This window comes from Aotus nancymaae, unplaced genomic scaffold, assembly GCF_030222135.1.
Source record: "Aotus nancymaae isolate 86718 unplaced genomic scaffold, 86718_ANA_hifiasm-v0.15.2.pri h1tg000089l, whole genome shotgun sequence".
NCBI lineage: Eukaryota > Metazoa > Chordata > Mammalia > Primates > Aotidae > Aotus > Aotus nancymaae.
The window spans coordinates 8,151,462-8,179,399 of NW_026988504.1; the positions used below are offsets into that span (position 1 = coordinate 8,151,462).

Sequence of the window (27,938 nt, forward strand, 5' to 3'; positions counted from 1 at the left end):
GGTCCCACCAGGCCCAACACACATCCCTCAGGCTAATCTACACCCCGGAGTCACTCACACAGAGGACTGTGGCGCTGATCTGACGCAGAGGACAGACCAGGTGGAAAACAGTGTCCGCGCTGCTGACGGCCCCAGCCCTGGGTTTCCAAGGACCTAATTTGCTATGCAGCTTGGAGAGTAACCCTGGGCCTCAGTCCTCAGTTTCCCTTCTTGCAAGGTAAGGAGAGGCTGACAGCCCGTGGAGCTTCAGCAGAGCCCCTGCCAGCTAGAGGCTGGCTCTCTCCATCCCTCCCGCCCCTCCCCCTCCCACCTTTCTGGGCCATCACTAACCTGGCTTCGTCGCCACAGAAAAGCAGCAGCCTGGGAACACCAGATGCAGGCTTTGGGGTAGCCGCAGAAGGCCAAGGGGAGGGTCCGGAGAGGGGTGGCCGATGCTGAGATGCTGCAGATGTGGCCCTGCACTGCTGGAGCCAGGGCAGTTCAAGGTGCCAGTCTCACCCCCAGCTGGCCAGGATCTGAGCCACAGGCGAGGTCTCTTCTCCCCCAGCTTGCCCAGCCCCACCCCTGTGATTAATGCCAGTTGCTTTATGGAGCTGGGCCTCACTCAGGCTTTGATAATTTGGAGGGCGGTGTGAATGGAGGGGTTATAAGGAAGGCTTAAAGACTCAGCCACCTAGGCTCAGGGCATAGAGACGGTTAAACTGCTGGCAGGAGGCACCTTCCTAACCCATCCAGTGCCATCCCTGAGCCCTGGTACCAGACCTCCAGGTCTCCAGACCCATCTGATTCTTGGGATTCCCCTCCAGGCCCTGGGGCAGGGCAGGGCCTTTCCCACCACCCCACCCAACCACAACAATAATTAACCCCAGTGCACCCCAGCAAATAAAGATCAGAATCACAGAAGGGAGGGATCATCACTGCCCCAGGATGGGGAACTCCAGAGGGCCCAGGAAGGCCAAGCCCTGGTGCATGTGACACACCCTGCCCCACTGTTGTGGCCTGAGTAGATCCAGATGCCCCAGTCCATTGGGGCTGGGGAGGAGGGCATCACTTCCCCATTCAGGTAAGGTTTGGGAAGACACGCTTGTCTCAGCTTTGGACCTGGGTCTTTTCCACCATTGACTATTTTTTCAAACCTTTTACTGCCTCCTTCATTCTCTTGAGCCTGTTTTCCTAATCATTCCATGCAGCTATCTATTCATTTAGTCAACAGGTGCTTACTGAGCACCTACTATGTGCCAAGCACAGCATCAGGTCCAGGAAGCTGTGTTGTCCAAAGAACAGGAAGGACCTGTCTCTCCACCAGGCCCTGTGCTCTTCTCCTTCAGCCAGGCTGTTTCAACCCACCCTAGTCTATCCATCAGCTGGCAAATCCTGAGCACTGGCTGGGTACGGGGTGGTGTGCTGGGCCTGTTGGGTGGTGGCATGCACTGGGAGGCAGGCCGGTTGGAAGTTATGGAGGAGATTCAGGGAAACATCAGGAAGGGGTGGGAAGGATCTTTGCCGTTTGGAAGCTCACAGTGCAGCTGGCTACAGGGAAGAGGCTGGCTGTGCAGCCCTTTATGTGACTTCTTCTTCCTGGGTACACAGAAAGGCCACAGTTCCAAGCCGGCCAGTGGCTGGGGCTATATGCCTGGATTCTGGCCACTGGAGTGTGGGTAGAAGTGATATGTGCCACTTCCAGACCTGGACCTCAAGCTACCTTCCCATGCTCTCCCTCCCCATCCCCTGGCAATCCTGTGGCAGCCCTATGTTGCAGGAGGCATCACAGGTGCAGAGAATCTGAAATTGGACTGTGATGTGAGCAAGAATAAACCTGTGTTGTGGTTGGCCACTGAGATGTTGGGGTTGTTTGTTACAACAGCTCATGTTGCTTATCCTGACTGATACAGGCAGACAATGCAGACAGGGACAGCTCGAATCCTGTGACTGGATCCCAGTGTCCAGGAGTGCTCATTGTGAGGTAATGTGTGATGGCTAATGCTAGCTGGTAGTGGGTATGAAGTCAGAGGAGGGGAAGGATGAATGGTGAAAGCTGAAATGCCTGGCACATAGTAGGTGCTCAATAAAATAGAATGAATGAAATATACAAAAACATTGGAAGAGCTTTGCTGTGATGGCTGAAGTTGCCAGACACACAGAGGTTGGGTGGGGCTTGGTTGGGGGATAGGAGTAGAGACAGTTACCCTGGGAAGAAAGATCTGGAAGGGAGAAAGGGCCACACTTATCCATGGGTCAGAGATCAGTGACCAGTCACTCACTCCAGCCCAAGCAGGAGAGTATTTGGAAATAGAGCTGGAACTTGGAGGCCTTCAAATGCCAAGCTGAGCAATTTAGACCTTAGGCTGCTGACTATTTTACTTTTACAGCCTAAGATCTAAAAGACCTTATGTTTGTCCAAAGTTTGAAGTGGTCTCCCAGGTGGGTGTGAGCATTAATCCATTGGGGCACAGGAAGAAAATGGTAAAACCCCCATTCATATTTATCTCACTTCCTCTTCTTCTTCTTCTTTTTTTTAAGATGGAGTCTCACTCTGTTACCCAGGCTGGAGTGCAGTGGTGCAATCTCAGCTCACTGCAACCTCCACGTCCTGGGTTCAAGCAATTCTCCTGCCTCAGCCTCCCGAGCAGCTTGGATTACAGGCGCACGCCACCACATCCGGTTATTTTTTATTTTATTTTATTTTTTTGTGTTTTTAGTAGAGATGGGGTTTTACCATGTTGTCCAGGCTGGTCTTGAACTCCTGACCTCAGGTGATCTGCCTGCCTCGGCCTCCCAGAGTGCTGGGATTACAGGCATGAGCCACTGTGCCTGGCCTATCTCACTTCTTTAAATGTCTGTTTTTTAGTGTCTGTGAAGCTACCAAGGCTCAGAGAGGTTGAGTAACTCATGAAAGGTCACACAGCTACTAAGTGTGCCTGACTTCAAAACCCCGCTCTGCTCTTCACATATGCTGAATCTTGTGCAGACAGATACGGGCTTGGGTGGGGGCAGAGGCAAGTCTAGAGGAGGGTGTTTGGAAGAGCAGGCAGCTCCTGGCTGTTTCTGTCACTGTGGGCAGTGGTTAAGGAGCCTGCCCAGGCCTGCTCACTAGGCCTGCAGGGCCTGTTGGGAAAGATGGAAGCAGGGAGCCCCGGTGAGGGCAGGCCTGCTGTACAAAGTGCCTCGTCCTGGGCTTCACCATTCAGCCTTGCTTGTGAGCAGAATCCCGAGGCAGGGATGGGGAGGACCAGGGGCTGAGAGGTCCAGATGAGATGACAGAGAGGGATAGGGATGAGTTGGGGGGTGTCACTCAGACTCTGGGCACAGCTGGCAGGGGTAGGTCAGCTGCTCTGCCACCCACCCATGCTCATGCCAACTCCATGGCCAAGGGAACCCACCTGCCAGCCCTGCCCTGCCTTCCCATGCTCCACTGTGCTGGGTTTAGGGGTGATTTTACCTTCTGATTTATACCTCTACAGAAGGCAATTACCGGCTGGGCAAGGTGGCTCACGCCTGTAATCCCAGCACTTTGGGAGGCCGAGGCAGGAGGATCACCTGGGATCGGGAGTTTGAGACCAGCCTGATCAACATGGAGAAACCCCGTCTGTACTAAAAATACAAAACTAGCTGGGCATGATGGCACGTGCCTGTAATCCCAGCTACTTGGGAGGCTGAGGCAGGAGAATTGCTTGAACCCGGAGGCGGAGGTTGTGGTAAGTCAAGATCGTGCCATTGTGCTCCAGTCTGGGCAACAAGAGCGAACCTCTGTCTCAAAAACAAACAAAAAATACACACACACACACATACATACATATACATACACACACACACATACATATACATATATACACACATACACACATACATACATATACATATATACACACACATATATACATATACATATACACACATACACACATATATACATATACATATACACACACACATATATACATATACATATACACACACATATACACATATATACATATACATATATACACATATATATACATATACATATACACACACATATATACATATACATATACATATACACACATATATACATATACATATACACATACACACACATATACACATATATACATATACATATATACACACACATATATACATATACATATACACACACATATACACATATATACATATACATACATACACATATATATACATATACATATACACACACATATATACATATACATATACACACATACATATATACACAGATACACACATATATACATATACATATACATATACACACATATATACATATACATATACACACATATACATATACATATACACACACATACATACATATACATATACACACACATATACACATATATACATATACATATATACACACACATATACATATACATACACACATATATATATCACCTAGACAGAAAAATGCGTATCTCCTAACAGTATAGCATGATAAAGTTTTACAAACTGAACACAGGCAAGGGTAACTAGAATCCAGTTTAAGAAACAAAACATCCTGGCCAACATAGTGAAACCTCATCTCTTCTAAAAATACAAAAATTAGCCGAGTGTGGTGGTGCATGCCTGTAATCCCAGCTACTCAAGAGGCTGAGGCGAAAGAATCGCTTGAACCCAAGAGGTGGAGGTTGCAATGAGCCAAGATTGTGCCATTGCACTCCAGCCTGGTGACAGAGCGAGACTCCGTCTCAAAAAAAAAAAAAAAAAGAAAAGAAAAGAAACAAAACATTTATCAGCCCCTAGAGAACTCCCTCATTCCCCTTCTAGTCACTATCAGTAAAAGCCATCCTAACTTCTAACGCCATAGACTCGTTTTGCCTGTGTTTGAACTTTATACACGTGGGATCACCTGGTCAGTGGACTTTTGTGTCTGGTTTCCATTTGTTCAGCATTAGGCTCGGGCTGTGTAGTGATCCCCCCGTCGCATGCATACACCACAGTTTATTGGTTGTTCCCAGTGTTATCTTTTGAGTAATGCCACTATGAATATCTGTGTATGTTTCTTTGCTTTTCTGTTGAGTATATATCTAGGGTATGCATGTGTTCAACTTAAACTCTTTTCACTTTTTTTTTTTTTTGAGATGAAGTCTTGCTCTGTCACCCGGGCTGGAGCGCAGTGGTGCGATCTTGGCACACTGCAACCTCTGCCTCCCGGGTTCAAGCGATTCTCCTGCCTCAGCCTCCAGAGTATCAGGGACTACAGGTGTACGATACCACACCCAGCTAATTTTTGTATGTGTTTTTTTTAGTAGAGACAGGGTTTTGCCATGTTGGCCAGGCTGCTCTTGAACTCCTGACCTCAGATGACCTGTCTGCCTCAGCCTACCAAAGTGCTGGGATTACAGGCATGAACCACCTTGCCCAGTCTTTTTTTTTTTTTTTTTTTTTGAGACGGAGTTTCGCTCTTGTTGCCCAGGCTGGAGTGCAGTGATGCAGTCATAGTTAGCTGCAGCCTCCAACTCCTGGGCTCAAGTGATCCTTGCACTTCAGCCTTCCAGAGCGTTGGGATTACAGTCGTAAGCCACCGTGCTAAATCTGTTCTACATCAAGTCTGCCTTTCTTGGGAGGCTAGCAGCCAGCCCTACCCCACAGGGATCCCTGCTCCTCCGACCTCCTCAATACATGTTCTTTCCTCCATTTGGCACTCAGCAGTTACCTCTGTCCAGTACCACTTGGATGTCCAGAAGGGAGCCAGGGCCTGGACAATCATGCACAGATGCTAATTGTGGTACCAGGAAGTTCCTGGTACATATGATTAAAGCGATAAGATCTCCTCCTTATAAGTTTAAAATATGGCATATTAATATCCAGTATACGTTTACAAATTATACATATACCCTCCTTGAAAACCGTAGTATGCCAGAGAGGGAGGGGTTTGAGGGTAGGGTGGGAAAGGGAGGGAGAAGCGCCTCTTCCTTATCTGTCTTAAGAATCTCTCACAGAGACAAAAGACCATTGCATTTGGAGAAGCCTCCTGATTTCAGCTCTAGATTTCAGCTCTAGTTCTGCCATTTAGTAACTGTAAAGTCTTGGGCAGATCAGCTCATCTCTTGGGGCCTCCGTTGATTAAATGAAGATGATACCATCCTTTTTTTTTTTTTTTTTTTTTGAGATGGAGTTTCGCTCTCGTCTCCTAGGCTGGAGTGCAATGGCAGATCTCGGCTCACTGCAACCTCCGCCTCCCGGGTTCAAGGGATTCTCCTGCCTCAGCCTCCTGAATAGCTGGGATTACAGGCATGTGCCACCATGCCCGGCTAATTATTGTATTTTTAGTAGAGACGGAGTTTCACCATGTTGGCCAGGCAGGTCTCAAACTCCTAACCTCAAGTGTTCCGCCCACCTCTGCCTCCCAAAGCGCTGGGATTACAGGCGAGAGCCACTGCACCTGGCCTTAGATGATGCCATCCTTGAGGGATGTGGGAATCTACAAAACCTCATCAGTATGCGACTGTCAGTGGTAACCTGTGAGGTGTGCGTATGTGCACGCACACTTGGTGAGAATTGCTTTATTAAATTGTCAGCCCCTTAGAATACTGAGCTGGTAAACAGAGCTTATCCTTTGATAAAGAATTAAAGGGATAAGCTCATACAAATTCATAATTAGCTGGGCTTAGTGCTCCCCGTGTGTGCCAAGCTACTGGGGAGGCTGAGGGAGAGGATGCCTGAGCCCAGGAAATTGAGGCTGCAGTGAGCTATGATTGTGCCACTGCACTCCAGCCTGGGTGATAGAGCGAGACCGTGTCTCTAAAAAAAAGATAGAGAAAAAGAATTCCTGAAGAAAAACACTGGAAAGGACTCAAAAGGAATCAAAGTCATTAGTGTCCTTGACAGGCCTCCCCCAACTTCTCTTTCCCAAAGGTCTCCTGGTAAAAATGCCCATGTCCCCACCATACCAGACCCCTTAAGTCATGAGACTTTAGAATGAAATCTGGAAAAACTAAAACAAAGAAGAAAAGAGAAAGGGTATTCAGAAGCAGAGAAGAGGAGTTCTCAGAGGACAGAGGCTTATCCCCTGAGGACCGCGGTCCAGATCTCCAGCAGTGCGGGGTGAGGACCTGGGCGGATGGGAAGGGGCTGTGACAGGTGTGGCTCCCACATCTCAGAGGGCTTGGCTGAGGCCCCGGCCCTGGGTTCAGACCTGGGCACTCCTGAGGGAGTGGAATGGCAGCAGGATCCGCCTGCCCACCCAGAACCATGACCTCTGGATGTTTTCCCCATAGCTACCCCCCTTCACCCAAAACATTACTGGGCTGAAGAGCCAGCTCCCCTGGGGTGACCTCTGCTGAAGTCACACTCAGAGGGGACCTCTCACTCCTTGACCCACTGGGAGGGGCAATGACGAGGAGAGTGAGTCCCTGAACTTTCTGCACCAGGAATTCCCAGATGTTCGTGTACCCAGTATTGCCCAAGGTAAGACAGAGCTTGGGAAAAACGAGGAGGCCTCTGCGGCACTGAGGGTCCTGTCTGCTGGCAGAGACAGACAACGGCATGTGTCATGTGTGTCACGTGTGGAGGCATCAGCTCAGTGCCACTAAGAATAGTCAGGGTCGGGGGAGGAGAAGGCTCGGACAGACCCCAGGGACCAAGGGAACTCAGGGAGTTATTTGAGGTCGGAGGTTAGGGAATGCCCTCGGGATGTGGCCAGGGTTGGTGGGGGTTGGGGGTTGGGGTGGGGTCTACATTGGGGTCTCTGTGCCCCTGACGCCTCTGTCCCTACTACCTGGGACTGGGTCTCACCGCAGGGTCGCCTCCCTGCCCCCCCATTCCCGGCTGCTGGCCCCGGATCCTCCCCCGCGGCGGTTCTGGTGCCGCCCGCCAGGGTCCCTCACGGGCCCGGGCCCGGGTCTCCTGAGGGCACAGCAGAGGAGCCAGGGTGTCTAGCACCTTGACCCTGTGGGCGGGTGTCCCCAGGCGGCTCGTGACTCCGCCCCGGCCCGCCCCGCCTCGCCTGCGCCGCAGACACCGCCTCGTCCTCCAGTCCTCCGTGCGCGCCGGGCCCGAGCCCACGGATCCCACGGGGCCCACGGAGCCCAGGTAGCCCATGGAACCCGCGCGGAGCGCGCCCCAGGGGGGCGAGGCGCTGCTGCGGGAGCTGGAGGTGCTGGTCCAGGACGTGGTGAGGACGAGCTCCTGGTGGGAGCGCCACGGCGTGGACTGCGCCATCCTCGCGCTCAGCCTCCTCGCCTTGCCGGCCGGTGAGGGACATGAGGACCTGGCAACCCGGCCGGGCTGCGGGTGGGGGCGGGTGCGGCCGAGGTGGCGGCGCGGGCTCTGGGAGCGCCGCCGGGCAGAGTGGACCGGCGGCGGCAGGCAGGCGGAGGTGGCCGGCTGACCCCAGGATGGAGGGTCACACCAGAACCCGAGTCTGGACTGGTGTGTCCTACCCTGTGTCCCCTAGGAGCGGGGCGCAGGAGGAGGGAGGGAGTCTGATGGCAGGAGGGTGGTGGAAGGGAAAGTCGAGGTGGGGGGAAGTGGCGGGAGGGATGAGGTGTGACTGGAGAGGGGGTGGGAGTTTCCCCTGGCCCCTTCCTGGTCTGGAACACCCATGGTACCTGAGGTCCCCTCACTGCTTTGGCTGGGGGCCCAGGAGGGAAACCACTGGAGAGTCAGGACCGCTGGAGGGGCAATCCTGGTCCCCCTCAGGCCACAGTGGAACCTGCCTCGCCCCCGCCTGTGGCAGCCCCTGGAGCCTGGTCCACTTTAATTTGGGCTCCCAGGGTAGGGGTTGAGGTGTTTGGGCCCAGATCACCCAGAACTAGAGAAAGACCCGGTCCCCTTCCTCCCCCGAACGCAGGGTTCCTGTGCCTGCGCTCTGAGAATGCCCTGGTCTTTTCGTCGGGCATCACCGTCTTGGGTGTGTGCCACTATACGCTCACTGTCAAAGGCAGCCACCTGGCCACTCACGGGGCCCTGACGGAGTCCAAACGCTGGAGCAAGATCTGGCTGCTTTTCTTTGTGGAGGTGAGCCTGGGAGAAGGAGTGAGCAGCTGCTGGGACCATGTGGGTAACCTCATTCTTCTGTGCAAGCATGTGGGTGTGTCCAGCTGTGCGTGTGCCCGCAGGGCAGGTGGCTGTGGCTGATGGTATGCGGGTCCACGTGTGCAGTACGCACTGCGGTGTGTCTGTGCACTTCTCCAAGCCCTTGAGAGGGTGTTTGCACCCCATGGTAGAAAACTGCACGATGAGTATGCGACTGTCTTGGCCCACAGGTCCAACCACTGGGGCCTCCAGGTTTTGCAATCAGGGTTTAAAATGTGAACCACTGACAGAAGGGTGGGGGGAGGGACCCTTCGCTCCGGATGCTGCTCCTCTGACGCCGGCCCGGGGTCAGCTCCAGGAAGGACCCACCTCACCTGACCCTTGCCCTCTCTTCTTCCACCCCTTGCCAGTTCTGCCTTGGCCTTCCTACCTTCGGGCAAGGCCAGGAAGGCAAAGGTTTCTGACCAGCTTGTCTTTCTCTCTTAACTGGTCTCCAAGCCTCTCCAGTTCCTCTGCTGAACTTGCTCCCTCCTCCTTTCCAGGGGGACCGTCGCCTGGCCACCCAGGTGATGGTCCCCCTGAATAAATAAATGGCCACACCTTATGAATAAATAGGAAAGCTGGCACCAGAAACAATTCTCTTCTGGAAGGACTGGTTATTGTGACCAAATTACTTAATTATTAAGTTTTTACAAAGTTACATGCCTTTATATAACTATCTACACACACATATATCTGTGTATCTATAATGCTATCCACCCAGCTGAGTAGATGAAGCATTTCTCACCCAGCACTATCATATTCCCTGTGCCTTCCCCTTCCCTGCCCTTCTCACCAGCACACACATCTAAAGTGCTGAAGACAAGAGGAACCGACAGGCTTCTGATCCTCAGGGTCAATTTCAAGACAATTCCTTTCCCTGGGAGCCTTGAGCATTGGTCCTGGCCAGACTCTTAGACACCGGTCAGGCCCTGGAGTCTGGGTCAGCTGCCCGCCAAGTTTGTAATCCACAGAGAGGCAAGGGAGACATTGGACTGTGCTGGTGACACGGACTGTGTCGTAACACTGGGTCATGGGGCAGAATGAGCTATGTTTGCATTGTTTAAAAAAAGCTGTACCGAGTGCCAGGAGCCTGGAGGCAGCTGAGGATGAGGAGCAGGTACCGAGACTTTGGGACTGCTTGGCTGTAAGGGATTTATTGCACAGAGCTAACCTAGTGGTTCTCAAACTTTGGTGTTCGAGACCTGGCCGGGCTGCGGGTGGGGGCGGGTGTGGCGGAGGTGGTGGCGTTGGCTCTGCTGCAGCAGCCGGTGAGCGCGCAGCTGGGCAGAGTGGACTGGCGGCGGCAGGCAGAAGGAGGTGGCCAGCTGACTGCAGGATGGAGGGTCACACCCGAACCAGAGAGTCTGGACTGGTGTGTCCTGCCCCGTGTCCCCTAGGAGCGGGGCGCAGGAGGAGGGAGGGAGTCTGGTGGCAGAATGACCTGAAGGCCCAGGCTTGCTAGAGAAGCGGACTTGGGCCACTGTGTTTTCACCAAGGTCCACAGGTGAATCTGATACACACCACCAAAGTGTTATACCCACATAGTAGCTATCATGTGTGTCAAATGAAGGCAGGAGGCCAAGGACGCCTCCTCTGAGAAGCTCTCCTGGGCTTTTCTGCTGGAGCTCTCCACCCGAAACCCAGCATGAAGGAGATACCCAGGTAGCCTTAGGGCTGCATTCTGCTTGTGAATGCTGTCTTTTCCCCATAAGCCCAGTAGCTTCATCTTTTTGACTCTTTGACTCTTCAGTCCTGGCACAGACCTGAGCTCTTGCTAGGCCTTCTATCAATATTTGTTGACGATGACCCTGCAGTTGTCTAGGGAACCAGGTCCAGGCCCGCGAGCCCCCTGGAAGCTGAGGAGGGAAGGCTTGGCTCCCGCCTCATATGGTGTGACACCTGGCTGGTGGACTGCAGTGGGCCGAGGAACAGGACCTGAGTAGTTTATCACTCAATCCTCCGACTAACCTACATGGGATTCGTTTTGATTTTTTTCATCCCACAGTTTCGCTCCAGCTACCCTCTGGGAGGGCCCAGTCCCAGTGTGGGGGAAGGAGTGGACCAGTCCTCCCAATCTGGCTGGTATCGGTGAGGCAAGTGCAGTGCTGGAGGAGGGTGCTGGTCTTGTCTGCCAGGCAGGGTGGTGGCGAGGACAGTGTCTGGGGCTCACGCCTGTAATCCTGGCACTTTGGGAGGCTGAGGCAGGCGGATCACCTGATCAAGGCTGAGTTCAAGATCAGCCTTTGAAGCAGTGGTTTCTGGCGCATGCTGCATCCCACGCTGCACAAACGTTCAAAGACCTAACAGGGAACGGTGGGGGATAAAGAAAGACACAGACATAGACATAGAGAAAGCTGGGCCAGGCGGTCCGGGAGGTGAGGATGTCAGTCTCTCCGGCCGACCTGTCTCAAGAGTACTTTTTTATATGTTTCCAAAGCACATAGCAGAGGGAGGGTACAGTTACTTAGAACAGCCTGTGGTTATAATTCTCATACTTCAGTTCACATACTTCAGCTAACAACTATCTTGCAGCAAGATCAGTGAAAGCTGGTTATCTCTCCAGGCCTGTCTCTGTTCTATTCCGAGACATACACATCCTCCTATTATGGTTTTACTTCTCTGGAGTTCACCCCAAGTTCACAGCAGCCTTGCTGCTGATCCCCCCAGAGAGGGTGGGCTACTCTGGCTCTCTACAGTGGTTGGAATCCCAGCTCCACTGGCTGCCCTGACCTTGAGCAAGTTACTTAATTCAACATTTAAGTGTCACTTTCCTCACCTAATAAACAGGAGAAATAACAGGAACCCCTCATGAGGCCTGCATGTGGATTAAACGTAGCGGTGCAGACCTTAACGGAGGGCCTGATCCTGACATGCTTCACCAGTGTGATCGTCACTTTCTTTCTCTGGAGTTAACATGGTTAGCTGCAAGGAAAGGGTTAGCAGTTGTTGTTTGCTTTGTTTGTCATTTTTTTTTTTTTGAGACAGAGTCTCGCTCTGTTGCCCAGGCTAGAATGCAATGATGCAATCTCGTCTCATTGCAATCTCCACCTCCCGGGTTCAAGCAATTCTCCCACCTCAGCCTCCCCAGTAGCTGGGATTACAGGCACCTGCCATCACGCCTGGTTAATTTTTTTGTGTGTATTTTTGTAGAGACGGGGTTTCACCATGTTGGCCAGGCTGGTCTTGAACTCCTGACCTCAGGTGAGCCACCTGCCTCGGCCTCCCAAAGTGCTGGGATTACAGGCATGAGCCACAGCGCCCCGCCTGTTGTTGTTGTTTTTTTTAGCTGCAAGGTTGCAAAGCTTGACAGAGCTGTGTATGTGTTTTGGGGTTGGGTGCTGTGTCCTCTGGGCCTCTGCAGGGCACAGAGGATAAGTTCTTGCTGCCTAGGACCTCAGAGGATGCCCTGGGACCCTTCCTAGATCTCTGACTCTCCTCCCACGTCTTGGTGTCTTCTCTCTTAGGATCCTTCCTTGGGGGGTACCTGTGCTCTTCCCAAACCTTGATGCTCCGGAGACATCATCACTGCAGAATAATGTAGCCTATAGACCTAGGTTCTTTTTGGTGTTTGGCAAATACTGCAGCCTCAGACATTAACTGAGTATCAGTGGCTCGCCTGGGCACTCAGCTTTTGCTGGGATTGTCTCAGGGTTTACCAGCTCCAAGCTGGGCCATGGGATCTGGGGAGGGGCAGACAGGCTGGAGGGGGAGGCTTCCACTCCAGGCTGTTGTTTCTCTCCTAAAGTATCCAACCTCCAAAGCCCCATTTCTGTTCTAATTGGAAAGTTCTATCCCTGACCTTCTCTCCCGCCTCTGATAACCCTGGCCTTGCCCAGCGAGAGTACCTGCCCAGCCCTGTCCTGGGTCACCATGGGGACTGCCAGTGAAGGGGACTGCACCATGCTCAGATGGCCATGGAAAGGTTGAGGGCAGCGTAGGGTGGGCAGGCTCCTGTAATTTAAGCCCTGAAGCTTGGGAAGGATTAACTCCTGAAATCAGACGGCTTTGGGGACTCTTCTGCATGTCACTCACAATCCAAGATGCTCCCCTGAGTGGGAGGGAACAGGCCCTGCCGGTTCCTAAGCTCAGGTGTCTCCACTTCAAATCCTTGTGAAGTCGGCTTTGTGCCGCAGGGGCGGGGCCACCGCTGCTGGACCCAAGCTCTGCCCTGGGGGAGGGGTACCTCATAGGGGAATGCCATCGCCTTCCTTCAGGCCTCTTGTCGGGGTGGAAACAGGGCCAGGAACCCCCAGCCTAGTCATGATCCTGGAACGTTCTCTTCTCACAGGAGTTCAATGTGGCCATTATCCTCCGGGCTGTCTCTCCAACCTTCTCTCTGCCTGTTCCCACACAAACCCCGAGGGCTGTTGCCTAAGTTCAACTATGACTTCTTATCTTTTTAATCTTTAATGTTTATTTAGAGGGAAAACTCAGATTTGCAGTACAAAATATACTTTTGCAAAACCCTTTTTATTTTTAAAATAGTTATAGATTCACAGGACTTGCAAAAACAGGACAGAGAGGTCTGGTGTAGCCTTTATCCAGTTTCCCACAATAACTACATTTATCTAAGTGTCATTCAATATCAAAACCAAGGAAATGGACATTAGTACTCTGTGTGTGTGTGTGTGTGTGTGTGTGTGTGTCCCAGCTCCTCTTACACCATGCTCCAATAGATGCTGGGGACATAACTGTGAATAAGACCCTGTTCCAGTTCCCCAGGGACTCAGAGTCAAGTGTAAAAGAGACACATACAAATGACATTAAAATAAAAAATCCTGATCTCACTGGCTAACGCTTACTGGTTGCTTCCTGCATCTTTTATGTAAATTACCTCATTTCATAGTCACAACTTCCTTCAAGGGTGAAATTATTATTACCCTCACTTTGTAGATGAGGAAACCCTGATCTGGGAGGTTAAGCCACTTGTGCAATGCCATACCAGCTGGTAGGTGCCCGGGGCAGGCAGAATGTGATGAGGGCATCAACCGGGGTGGAGTGAAGGCTCTGAGAGCTGAGGGTGGGAAGAGCAGGGCAGGGACATTGGGCCATGTCTGGAGATATTTTTGGCTATTAATACTGGGGTGTGGGCCAGGCTCAGTGGCTCCCACCACCTTGGGAGGCTGAGGCGGGAGGATCACTTGAGCCCAGGAGTTTGAGATCAGCCTTGGCAACACAGCGAGAGCCTGTCTCTACAAAACAAAACAAAAATTAGCTGGATGTGGTGTGTGCACCTGTAGTCCAAGCTACTTGGGAGGCCAAGGCAGGAGGATTGCTTGAGCCTAGGAGTTCAAGGCTTCTGTGAGCCAAGATTGCATCACTATAGTCCAGCCTGGGCGACAGAGTAAAACTCTGTCTCTAAATAATAATAGTAATAATAATAAAGCCTGGGGTGTGCAGGTGTGCATGCTACCGGCATCTACTGTGAATGGCCGGGGACATCGCTAAATGTCCTACAGTGCACAGGACAGCCCCTGACACAAAAAGTGCCGAGTCCCAAATGTGAATCATGCAGGGCTGCAAAACCCCAGGGAAAGTTTCCAGGGGAGATGCTGCCAGGACGGGGTTGGCCAAACTAAGGAGCAGGAAGGTGGCTTCAGACAGAGCAAATATGCGGACCAAGGCTGTGGGCATCAGCACAGTGCATGAGGGACCCTCAGGAATCTGGGGTCGCCAGAATCTAACGGGGACCCTGGAGAGGGGAAAGGAGGCATGTGGCAGGCAGAGGACCTGGAACTTGGTCTTGTGGCCAAAGGTGGTCATCTAAGTTGGTAGTTTTCAAAACTAACTTATTTTTTGAATGGGTAATATGTTTATGTAATTCAGAATTCAAAAAGCATCGGGAAGGTCTTCGTCCTGCCCCTTTCTGAAGATGTCCCATTTCCTCTCGGAGATGATGGCTGCAGGTTGTCAGTCTCTTCTATGTTCTTCTCTAATATTTTCCTCTTTTAGTTTTTTTTTGAGACAGAGTTTCACTCCATTGTCCAGGCTGGAATGTGGTGGCATGACCTTGGCTCACTGCAGCCTCTGCCTCCTGGGTTCCAGCGATTCTTCTACCTCAGCCTCCCAAGTAACTGGGACTACAGGCGAGCACCACCACACCTGGCTAATTTTTGTATTTTTAGTAGAGATGGGCTTCCCCATGTTGGCCAGGCTGGTCTTGAACCCTTGACCTCAAGTGATCTGCCTACCTTGGCCTCCCAAAGTGCCGCAATTACAGGCGTGAGCCACTGTGCCTGGCCCCTCTTTTAGTTTTTACACAAACAGTACCCTACAGGATTAAAACCATAGTTGTGAAATTATGATGCAGTGCTGGGTTTTAACTGGGTCACTCTATTGGATTTGAGGTGGATGAGGCAGGAGATGGGACGAAGGCTGTTGGCATGGGCAGGCCGAGAGATGGTGAGGACAAAAGGCAGGGATGGGGTTCAAGGAGGAGGTTTAGGTGGAGGCTGTCTAGGTGGGATCAGCAAGGAGGAGGAGGTGCAGACTGGTGGGCAGCGGGAATGGACAGGACGAGAAAGAGGGAGTGCAGGACGGTCCAGGGGCAGCGCTGGCCTGGCAGGAGAGCTTCCGGGCCGGATCTGTGCAGGTTCTGTTCCTCTCTCTAGACTCTTGCTGGTCCCCAGGGCATCAGCAGCCCCTTCACATCTGGCTCCAGAATGCTGGGGGCCTCTGGGGTTCCACGGACCTCAGCAGGAGGTTTTCTAGGTAAAATATAAAATGCACCGTGACATGATGTGGATGTTTGTCCCACCTAAATCCCAGTTTGAAATGTGATCTTTAAATGTAGGTTTTCTTAAGAAAAGCCTTTCACCGGGTGCGGCGGCTCACGCCTGTAATCCCAGCAGTTTGGGAGGGCGAGGCGGGTGGATCACTACGTTAGGAGTTCAAGACCAGCCTGACCCAGATGGTGAAACCCCGTCTCTACTGAAACTACAAAAGTTAGCCAGGTGCGGTGGCAGGCGCCCGTGATCCCAGCTACTTGGGAGGCTGAGGCAGGAGAACCACTTGAACCCCAGGTGGCAGAGGTTGCAGTGAGCTGATATCACGCCACTGCACTCCAGCCTAGGTGACAGAGTAAGACTCCATCTCAAAAAAAAAAAAAAAAAAGCCTTTGAGTTGCAGGTCAGGTGAGTTGGTTTTGGAAGTACCAGTAGTTCTGCTGGTGCGAGAGAGACTTGTCTCCAGGCAGGTAAACCCAAGTTTGTCAATGAAGACGGTAACCCCAGCGGCCAGCTGTTGCTGCTGCACCAACAGTGGGGAGGAGGCGGGGCTTTGTGGGAGGTGATTGGATCATGGAGGCGTTTCTCTTGAATGAGTTTGCAGCATCCCCTGGGTGTTGTCCTGGTGAGAGTGAGGGTGAGTTCTCAAAAGATCTGGCCATTTATACTGGGCACAGTGGCTCATGCCTGTAATCCCAACATTTTGGGAGGCCAAGGTGGGTGGATCACTTGAGGTCAGGAGTTCGAGACCAGCCTGGCCAATATGGCAAAACCCTGTCTCTACTAAAAATAGAAAAAATTAGCCGGGCATGCTCTGCTACTCAAGAGGCTGAGGCAGGAGAATGGCTTGAACCCGGGAAGTGGAGGTTGTAGTGAGCTGAGATCACGCCATTGCACTCCAGCCTGGGCAAGAGAGCGAGACTCAGAAAAAAAAAAAAAAGATCCGGTCACTTAAAAGTGTGCGGCACTCTCGCCCCTGCCCCCGTCTCACTGCTCCTGCTTTCACCATGTCACCGCCTGCTCTCTTTGCCTTCCCGTTGGACTTCTGCCACGATTGTCGTGATTATGATCTGCTATGATCGTAATCGTCCCGAGGCCTCCCTACCAAGCTTCCTGTGCAGCCTGCGGAACCTGAACTCATTAAACCTCTATTCTTTACAAACTACCTAGCCTCAGATATTTCTTTAGCAATGCCAGAATGGCCTAACACACACTGATACATTTGAATTTCAGACAAACAACCAATATTTTTGTACGAGTATATCCCAAATATTCCATGTAGTTGTTGTTTATCTGAAATTCGGAATTAAGAGGGCATCCTGTATTTTCATTTGCTCCACCTGGCCGTCTTGCTCAGGGAGAATATAAGTCTCCAGGTGCAAGTCCCCAGGGAACTCTTAGGGCTGGCTCTGGGGCAGGATCTGTGTGAATGCAGCCATGTTTTAGCCACCTTCGGGAAGACAGAGCGACCCTGGTGAAGGCCACAGCAAGAGTAGCCCTCGAGAGCACCTTATTCTCATGGGAGCAGGCCCTGTATAGTCAGCGTTGAGCCCATCAAATGGCGCTGAGGGCATTCTCTTCTGTTTCCCAGGGACAAGGCCCTGGGAACCCCACAGGTGTAGCACGGTGCTGAGCACCATCAGTGGTCAGACAATGCTTACATGAATAAACAACTGCATGAAAGAATACATTCGGCCGGGCGCGGTGGCTCACACGTGTATTCCTAGCACTTTGGGAGGCCGAGGCCGGTGGATCACATGAGGCCAGGAGTTTGAGACCAGTCTGGTCAACATGGTGAAACCCCATCTCTACTAAAAATACAAAAATTAGCTGGGTGCGGTGGTGGGCACCTGTAGTCCCAGCTACGAGGGAGGCTGAGGCAGGAGAACCCGGGAGGCAGAGCGTGGGAAGTAGAAAATTTCCTCTTTAAAGTTTCCTTTCTTGTTAAAGAATAGGTGTGCTAATCACTGTTTGTTAAGCCCTATCCTATGTAGCTGTTAGACATGCCATGCTTACAGGCATGTAGTACATTCTATGTCCTTGTACTTTAGCCAAGATATCTGTGCTGGACGTGCTCACAGGCGTGTCCCAGCTCTCCATTGCTTTTTCCTGTTTAGAAAAGTTTTAAGTTTTTAGCCAATCGGGTTTTAGTTTAGATTGTGAGGTCTGGCTCCAGCCAACGGAGATCAGACACAGTGGTAAGGACGATCCCAGATTCGTAAGGGATAAATTTGTGTGCTTTCCTTTGTTCATTGTACTCTCATGGCAAGATGACTAGTGAGGGTACCTTTCCAGCAGTCCGGGAAGTAAAAATTGTGTCGCCGAAAGATTCTTTGTCTCAGTGCTAATTATTGTTCGTGGCACCGAGCATCTGTTTCCAATGAAGGTTGCCATGAGCTGTGGTTTCACCACTGCACTCAAGCCTGGGCAGCAGAGCGAGTTCTGTCTCAAAATAAAATAAAATTAAAATAAAAACAGATAATCCTTTTCAGCAAGACCATCCATTTTCCAACTAACTCAGCGGCATGTGGTCACCCCCCACCTCCCTTGGGAAGTGTGTGCGTGCAGGATGCTGAGCCTGGTGCAGTGAGCCCTCCGCAGGGGGGGTCCCGCTGTCTTTACCTGGCTTGCAATGAGTGGTATTGGGAAATTTTTCACGTCATTCCAGAAACAGTCAGGCAGCGTCTTCAATAAAATTAACCACATTTTCTGTCCTAGATAAAATATTGGAAGAGGCTTACATCTGCATACCATTTGCATATATCTGCTTAAGAAACTCCTTAGCGTGGCTTTTGCATTCCAGACTGACTGCTGTCCTAGGAGTCAGAGCTGTGCTGCTGCTCAGAGCGGCTTTGGAGAATCCCACTGGAGATCCATGCTGGAGAAGAGTCACCTCTAGGGAGAAGCTCTCGGGCCCCCATCAGGGCACCGCCCCCGCCATGTGGACTCTTCAGGGGATGGTGTCCCTGCACTCTCACCCCACTCCTGCTGCCCCTCCTGGCTGCTGCTCCAGGCTCAGAGTGCTCAGTGTTATGAAGGAGCAGATGCTTCTAAGAGAAACGCACACAAAATCATTGCAGTGGATGCTGGGATCATCACCCGCAGTGCCTCCGATCACGACAGCCTGGGTAGTCACTGGCCGATTGGCACTCCAGGGGTCCAGCCTCCCACCTCCAAAGGCTTCGCAGAGCCTCGCCAAATGGACATGCTTGTATTGACTGGTTGCCCCTCCGTGGTGATAGATCCCTGAGAGTTGATGGTCACAGCTGATTAGCTGGGGCTGTGATGGAGGACGGCCCTGGACATGCAGGGGTTGAGGAGGCGGGGGTGTTCTCAGGGCTCTCAAAAGTTCTGCCTTGCTCCACTGTGCCTGACACGAACCCCAGCATCCTTTCTGGCTCCCTCCTCCAGGTATGCACGGCCTTCACTGCAGAGCACGCCACACACGGGCACGTCAAGATGCACCATGCCTACACCAATGTGGTGGGGCTGGGGGACTCCAGCACGTGGAGGCTGCCTTGCCTCAACCGCTATGTCTACATGTTCCTTGCTCCTCTCCTCCTCCCCGTCGCCACGCCACTGGTGGCTGTCGGTGAGTACCAAGAGAGCCTGGTCTGGGGTGCCCTGCATGGACCTGGTTCCTCTGCTCTCCTTGCCTGCCTGGCTTCATGGAGGTAGCTTGTAGAGGAAGGCCTGAGAGAGACTTGCTGAGACAGCCTGGCAGGGTAGAGAGAGCCTCGGACCCGGAGCCGAGTCTGGCTCTGCCACCTACTAGCTGGGGACCCTGGGCAGATAACCGAACCTCTCTGAGTCTCGGATCCTCTACCTGCTCCTCAAGTTTGGTGTGAAAGAAAATGAGGTCCTAGGTATAAAAATGTTTTGCAGGGGCCAGGCATGGTGGCTCATGCCTGTAATCCTAGTGTTTTGGGAGGCTGAGGCAGGTGGATGGCCTGAGCTTAGGAGTTCGAGACCACCCTGGGCAACATGGTGAAATCCCACCTCCACTAAAATACAACAAAATTAGCTGGGCGTGGTGGCGGGGGCCTGTAGTCCTAGCTACTTGGGAAGAATCACCTGAACCCTGGAGGTGGAGGTTTTAGTGAGCTGAGATCTCGCTATTGTAACTCCAGCCTGGGTGACAGGCTAGACTCTGTCTCAAATAAAAAAAAAAAAATGCTTTGCAGCTGCCTTGCACAAATAATACTTCATGTTAACAGCTTTGATGTCTGGGGAGCGATGTTGTGTGGTGGAGGGAGCAGGAGGGAGGGAGCAGCTAGACCTGGGTTTAAATCCCACAGCTTGACCTTCATCAGATTGCTTCCTGTTTCTGTCTTTCTTTGTTTCTTCTTCTTCTCCTTCTTCCTCCTCCTCTTCCTCTTCTTCCTCTCCTCCTCTCCTCCCTCTCCCTCTTCCTCCCTCCTCCTCCCTCCTCCTCCTCCCTCCTCCTCCCTCCTCCCCCCTCCTCCTCCTTCCTCCTCCCCTCCTCCCTCCTCCTCCCTCCTCCTCCTCCGTCCTCCTCCTCCTCCCCTCCTCCCTCCTCCTCCTCTCTCCTCCTCCCCTCCTCCCTCCTCCTCCTCTCTCCTCCTTCTTCCTCCCTCCTCCTCCCCTCCTCCCTCCTCCCTCCTCCTCCTCCTCTCCTCCTCCTCTCCTCCCTCCTCCTCCCCTCCTCCTCCCCTCCTCCCTCCTCCCTCCTCCTCCCCCCTCCTCCTCCCCTCCTCCCTCCTCCCTCCTCCTCCTCCTCCTCTCCTCCCTCTTCCCTCCTCCTCCTCCCTCCTCCCTCCTCCTCCTCCCCTTCTCCTTCTTCCTTCTCCTCCTTCTTTTTCTTCTTCACCCCCCTCCTCCACCTCCACAGAGTCTCATTCTATTGCCCCGGCTGGAGAGTGCAGTGATACAATCTCAGCTCACTCCAGGTGGTGCACACCTGTAGTTCCAACTACTCAGGGGGCTGAGGTGGGAGCATCACCTGAGCCTAGGAGGTCAGGCTCCTCCTGAGTAGCTGGGACCACAGGTGTGTGCCACCATGCCCAGCTAATTTTGTGTATTTTTGATAGAGATAGGGTTTTGCCATGTGGCCCAGGCTGGTCTTGAACTCCTAGGCTCAAGGAATCTGCCCGCCTTGGTCTCCCGAAGTGCTGGGTTTACAGACTTGAGCCGCGATGCCTGGCCTCGTTTCTTCATCCACACAATGGGGGACCCTGCTTTTCAGGGCTGTTGTGTGTATGAATTGAGCACACTTAGTCCCCTGCCACTGCCTTAGCACACTTGAGCTAGCAGGGAGCTGCTCCTGATGGATCTGAGCCTTGCCTGTCCCCTCCCTCTATGTCTTGCCTCTTCCTGCAGAGCGGCTGAGGACGGTGGAGCTGGGGACGGCCCTGCGGACGCTGGCCCTGGTTTCCCTGGGCCTTTATTCTCACTACTGGCTGCTCCTGAACGTGTCAGGCTTCAAGAGTCCCAGCTCAGCCCTGGGCTGCATGTTCATCACCAGATCCCTGCTGGCCCACCCCTACCTCCACGTCAACATCTTCCAGGTGAGGCCACCCCAACCTGGGCACTGGGCGGCTAAGGGGAGCATTCCCCAGGGGCCCTGACTGCAGGCTGGACTCTAGGGTGAGGAGAGAGGGGCCACCTGAGGGATGAGGCATCCTCCCTCTCGTGCCCTCGCCTCATCCTGGAGAGAACCTTCCTGCTCTGTTCACCAGTCAAGATCCTACTCGTGGCTCAAGCTCAAGTTTCACAGGCACCGTCAAGTGCTTCCTCTGCCAGGCGCTATCCTAGGTCGGGAACTCAGAAGTGGACAGGAGCTTCGGGTTGGTGCAGGACAGGACACAATTAGGGCATTAAGTCATTAACAGCAGTTCTGGTAAGTGCTCCCCTCTGACCTCCCCCCACCGACTCCAAGGATCATTCAAGAGTTTTGATTTCAGGTAAGAAGCAGGCTTCTCTGCTGGGCGTGGTGGCTCACGCCTGTAATCTCAGCACTTTGGGAGGCTGAGGTGGGTGGATCACCTGAGGTCAGTAGTTCAAGACCAGCCTGGCCAACCTGGCAAAATGCTGTCTCTATTAAAAACACAAAAATGGCCAGGCACTGTGGCTCATGCCTGTAACCCCAACATTTTGGGAGGCCGAGGCGCGAGGATCACCTGAAGTCAGGAGTTCAAAACCAGTCTGGACAACATGGCACAAAACCCCGTCTCTACTAAAAATACAAAAATTAGCTCGGCAAGGTAGGAGGCTGAGGCAGGAGAATCACTTGAACCCACGAGGCAGAGGTTGCAGTGAGCCAAGATCATGCCATTGCACTACAGCCTGGGCAACAGAGCGAGGCTCTGCCTCAAAACACACACACACACACACACACACACACACACACACACACTAGCTGGGCGTAGTGATGAGCACCTGTAATCCCAGCTACCTGGGAGGCTGAGGTGGGAGAATCACGTGAACCTGGGAGGCGGAGGTTGCAGTGAGCCGAAATTGCACCACTGTACTCCAGTCTGGGGGACAGAGCGAGACTCCATCTAAAAAAATAAAAAAATGAAGGTCGGGCGCGGTGGCTCACGCCTGTAATCCCAGCACTTTAGGAGTCCGAGGTGGGTGGATCACGAGGTCAAGAGATCGAGACCATCCTGGTCAACATGGTGAAACCCCGTCTCTACTAAAAATACAAAAAATTAGCTGGGCATGGTGGCGCGTGCCTGTAATCCCAGCTACTCAGGAGGCTGAGGCAGGAGAATTGCCTGAAACCAGGAGGCAGAGGTTGCAGTGAGCCGAGATCGCACCATTGCACTCCAGCCTGGGTAACAAGAGCGAAACTCCGTCTCAAAAAAAAAAAAAAAAAAAGAAAAGAAAAAGAATTGAGCTTCTCTCCTCAACACAGTCGGCATGCCTCCCTCCATTCACGGATGCCCACATGGTAGGAGATAAAGGCCCCAGTGAATGCCCCGAGGCAGGCAGATGAAGGCACTGGAGACGGAGTTCTTCATGGGAGGCCAGGGCTCAGCATCCAGCTCCGGCGTGATATCCACGGGGACATCTCCCTGCTCCCTGCCCAGGGAAGGCGCTAGAGAAGCGCTTCCTGTACTTCCCTGTCCAGCACTTACCACAGCTGCTGTTAACTACTTAATTACTTAATCCCATACTTGTGTCCTGTCCTGCACCCACCGAGGCTCCTGGTCACCTCTGACTTCCTGACCTAGGACAGCACCTGGCAGAGGAAGCCCTTGACACTGCCTATGAAACTTGACCTTGAATGACGAGTAGGGTCTTGACTGGTGGACAGAGCAGGAAGAGTCTCTCCGGGATGAGGCGAAGGTGTGAGGAGTGAGTGGTAGGCAGTTGGGAGTATGAGGGAACCACGCGCCCTGAGAGGTGCCCCGGCTAAGTCCCTGACTGTCCGGATGGGGAGGGAGGAGCAGAGCTGGGTGAGACTCAGTGCAGGAAACAGGGTCAGCATCGGAGCTAGGCTAGGGGCCCCTCTACCAGGTGCCCCGCATAGGAGGTCGGGGACAGAAGAGCCCTCTGGGTAGCACGAGGTCCCAGGACACCTGGCATGGGGTGGGGAGGTCCAGGCTGCCCGGCGTGATCCACATGTCTGTCACAGCACATTGGGCTGCCCATGTTCTCCCGGGACAACAAGCCCCGCCGGATCCACATGATGAGCCTGGGGGTGCTGAACCTGGCCCGGCTGCCGGTGCTGGACTGGGCGTTCGGGCACTCGATCATCAGCTGCCACGTGGAACACCACCTCTTCCCCAGGCTCTCCGACAACATGTGCCTCAAGGTAGTCGAGGTCTGGGCTGGGGGCGCTGGAATGAAGGGACTGTTAGAGGGTGGAAGGGAAGATTCTTTGGCCCAGCGGGGTTGCTCACGCCTATAATCCTGGCCCTTTGGGAGGCTGAGGCGGGCAGATTGCTTGAGCCCATGAGTTTGAGAGCAGCCTGGGCAACATGGTGAAACCCCGTCTTTCCAAAAAATACAAAAATGAGCTGGGTGTGGTGGCACATGCTTGTGGCCCCAGCTACTTGGGAAACTGAGTCACGACCACCTGAGCCTGGGGAGGTTGAGGCTGCAGTGAACCATAATTGTGCCTCTGCACTCCAGCCTGGGGGACAGAGTGAGACCCTGTCTCAAAAAAAAAAAAAAAAAGGTGGCAGCGGGAGGGAAGAACCTTCAGGAACTCCAAGTTCCCCATCTGGCCTGGTCAGAGGTCACCCAGGAAGGGCAGCCAGTGTATCTGCAGCAGCGTGGGTTTCAGATCAGAGACACCCAGGTTTCTTACTAGCAGTGTGGCTCTGGACAAGTGAACTGAATGCCTCTGGGCCTCAGCTTTCTCTTCTGAAAATGGGAGTAGCAGGGCTTATGTTGACAGGCTTTGAGGATAAAATGGAGAAATAGATCTGAAATGTTTGGCACACGGTAGGTGCTTGGTAAAAGGGAGCTCTGGTTTTTAGCCTCCTGTGCCGAGGAGGGCTGTCACGCAGTCAGGATCCCTGGATGTTGGGAAGAAGCCACTCCTTTCTTCTACTGGGTGGGGACAAGAATTCTCTGACTTAAGCCCTTCCGCTCCTCCGGAGAATCAAAGAACAAGGCAGATAGGAGCTAGGGGTGGGAAGAAGACACCCCCCCATGGGGTGATGGACCTGCCCACAGACCCAGCTCATAGGCCCCTCTCCTGCCCATCTTCCACCAGGTGAAGCCTGTGGTGTCCCAGTTCCTCCGTGAGAAGCAGCTACCATACAACGAGGACTCGTATCTGGCTCGCTTCCGGCTGTTTCTCCATCGCTATGAGGAGTTCATGGTGCAGGCCCCGCCGATCACTGAGCTTGTGGGGCTGCAATGAGGCCAGTGCAGCCACCCTGCCCCTGCCTGGCTCCATCTCAGCACTGAATCTCAGCAGCTCCATCTCAGGACTGAAGAGCTGGGTCCTTCCCACTGCTTCATCTGAGCCTTGGTAGGGCTAAGGGGAGGTGACAGGGTGAGGAGGGATCCTGTGCAGGGGCTACCTGGCAGGGTCAGCTCCCTCGGCTGTGACCTCCCTGGCACTGGGAGAGCCCCACATGGCCTTGGCCACTGCCTCCTTCAGGCTCTGCCCACCAAGGTGCCCTCTCCCCGGGACCTCAGGTGAGCTTGCTTTTGGCAGGCCGTCCTCGATTCTCAGCCAAAGGAACCTGTGCAGGACACTGGCTCAGCAGTTCCCCAGACCGCAGTATCAGTGAGATAAAAACTCCACAGAAGTGAGGGGAGAAGGTCCCTCAGGGACAGAGCTGGGGAAAGAGTATAAATGGCAGGCTGGGCGAGGTGGCTCACTCCTGTAATCCCAGCACTTTGGGCTGAGGCAGGTGGATCATAAGGTCAGGAGGTTGAGACCAGCCTGGCCAACATGGTGAAACCCCATCTCTGCAAAAAATACAAAAAAATTAGCCCAGTTGTGGTGGCGCACATTTGTAGTCCCAGCTACTTGGGAGGCTGGGGCAGGGGAATCTCTTGAACCCAGGAGGCAGAAGTTGCAGTGAGCCGAGATCACACCATTGCACTCTAGCCTGGGCGACAGAGCCAGACTCCATCTCAAAAAAAAAAAAAAAAAAAGAATAAATAGCTTTGAATGTGACCTTGGCTAGCTCAAACAAAGTTTACTTTGTTCTGTGATGTTTAGAAGTGGTGAACCTGAGGATCATCCATTGGGAGAGAGAAAAATTGGGGGGAGGGGGTTGGAGCTGGAGGGGGTTCTGGGAACGGTGTCTGGAGAACAGGTGGCTTCAGAGAGGAATGGGAGAGGGTGGGGTGCAGACAGAAGAGCCTGCAGTCAGGGCTGGGCGGGGCTGTGGAAGGATGGTCTGCAGCCTGGGAGTGAGATGGGAATATCAGGGAACAGCCAATGTCGGGTAGAGGAAGAGACCAAGGCACTGGGGGTCACCACTGAGATTCAGCCCACGGTGGGTAGTGCTGAGAGGGCTGGGAGCTGCTCCAGCTGGGGCTGGACTGGGAGGGTGCTAGAAAGTGCCCAGGTGGAGGCTGCGGGAGAGACAGAGAAGGAGGCCAGACCTGTGACAGGAGGCCAGACTCATTAGTTGAAAACAGGTTCTCTCACCTCGGCACTATTGACTTTTTTTCCCTTTGGAGATGGAGTCTCACTCTGTTGCCCACGCTTAAGTGCAGTGGCGCGATCTCGGCTCACTGCAACTTCTGCCTCCCGGGTTCAAGCCATACTCCTGCCTCAACCTCCCAAGTAGCTGGGACTACAGGCGCCCACTGCCACTCCCGGCTAATGTTTTGTATTTTAGCAGAGACGTGGTTTCACTGTGTTGCTCAGGCTGGTCTTGGACTCCTGAGCTCAGGCAATCTGCCTGCCTCGGCCTCCCAAAGTGCTGGGATTATAGGCATGAGCCACTGTGCCCGGCCACTATGGACATTTTATCTGGGCAACTCTGTGTTGCTGGGGCTGCCCCGTGCACTGTAGGATGTTTAGCAGCATCCCTGGCTTCTACCTACTAGATGCTGGGAGCTCAAGTAATGACAATCAAAACTGTCTCCAGACATTGCCAAATCTTCCCCAGCTGAGAACATGCAAGTCATTCTCTGAGTGCATAACTGCCTTGTTTTCCAGTGAAGTCCTTGGATGGGGTGAAGGGCGTGCTCACCCTGCTGATAGCGAGACAAACTGCTGGCAAATGGTAGCCTATGGGATGGGCAGAGGGGTCTGGCTACAGGCACAGGCATTCCCTGAGCCCGGTTCCGGTTCCGTTGGAGAGCCCCTCTGCGTGTGGCCGTAGGCAGCTGCACAGAGGCCACTGGTTCCTTCAGGTGCACTCCCCACTCATCTCCGTCATGCCTGCCTTTACCAAAGACTGCAACTCCTTTAGACACCCTTTCCCATAGCTACAGACTCTCACTCCTTCCCAAACAGCTCCCTCCAGGCTTGGGGTGGTAGTGGCTTCCAGCTGCTGCTAGGCTGGGGTGCTTCTCCATTCCCTTCACCCTGCTCACACCTCTGTATACAAACTCCTTCATTAAACTGTCCTCAGTCGCCCCTTTTCAGTGTGCCATCTGTTCCCTGCTAGAAGGCTGACTGATGGAGTGGAGTTTTGGATCCAGGCAGCCGTCTTGGCACGAGGCAGGCTTGGCGGCTCCCCAGCCCACCGCTTTGCTATATGCTATTGCTGCTCCTTGGAAATGCATTAGCAGCTTAGAAATGGCCTTAAGGTCTAGGGGTGTAATTAATCAAACTGCTAATTCTCCATTTGAGAAATGCAGTGACAGAAAAGGCCCCAAATGCACAGTCTTGGCTCATGATTAAAACCATCCAAATACATAACCAATGACTCATTGTTATTGATCTGGGCCTGACTGGGGCATGGGCAGCATCTGAAGGCCCTGGTGCCAGATCTGGCTGTACCATGGGTATCCTGGGAACAAGTCACTCGATTGCTTTGAGGCTGTATTTTCTGTTTCGCTGAGGATGTGGACTGGGAATTTCTGGGGCCTGAGAGGTGAGGGAGGTGAAAGGAGTGAATGAAGTATATCCGGGTCTCTGCGGAGACCTAAGGTCTAATCTACAGAGGCACATGGGAGGTCATACTATGTATGGATAATGATAATAATAGCTAATGTTTATTTAGCACTTATAGAAGATATCTTTACCTACATCGTCTGATTTTAATGTCTACAACAAATTGGCACTACTGTTTCCCTGGTATGTTACAGATGGTGAAAAAACGTCCTGGAGAGATTGAATTTCTCAATGTCACATAGCTAGTGCATGGAGGAAGAGGGATTGAAACCCAATGTTGTCTGACTCTGGAATCCATCCTCTTAAACACCAGATATACTGCCTCTAGACGGGGAGCCCTACAGAGCTTTTTTGATTGTATGAACTTCCATTATGTGCCAGCCACTGTGTGAAGCCCTGGGGATATAAGGTCTAATGAGATTGGGTCCCCACCCTCCTGGAGCTTATAGTCTAGCGCAGGGGTGGTCAAACTCTGTAAAGGACCAGATAGTAAATATTTGGGGTTTTGTGAACCATATGGTCTCTGTTACAACTACTCAATTGTGCCATCAAAGCACAAATCGAGCCATAGACAATATATAAGAAGTAATCATGGATGTCTTCCAATAAAGCTTTATTATATTCAAACTGAAGTCTGAATTTCATGTAATTTTTAT

General features: G+C 52.7%; 1 protein-coding gene across 1 annotated transcript; it reads left to right on the forward strand.

Annotated features, from left to right (window-relative positions):
- Nucleotides 1-1,013: 1,013 nt before the first annotated feature.
- On the forward strand, nucleotides 1,014-27,914 carry FADS6 (fatty acid desaturase 6). Its single transcript, XM_021670893.2, is given in 8 exon segments — nucleotides 1,014-1,063; nucleotides 7,770-7,832; nucleotides 7,939-8,222; nucleotides 8,822-8,988; nucleotides 19,185-19,365; nucleotides 21,114-21,301; nucleotides 23,377-23,556; nucleotides 24,466-27,914. Coding segments are annotated over 8 exon segments (1,263 nt in total). The 3' UTR covers nucleotides 24,616-27,914.
- Nucleotides 27,915-27,938: the final 24 nt, after the last annotated feature.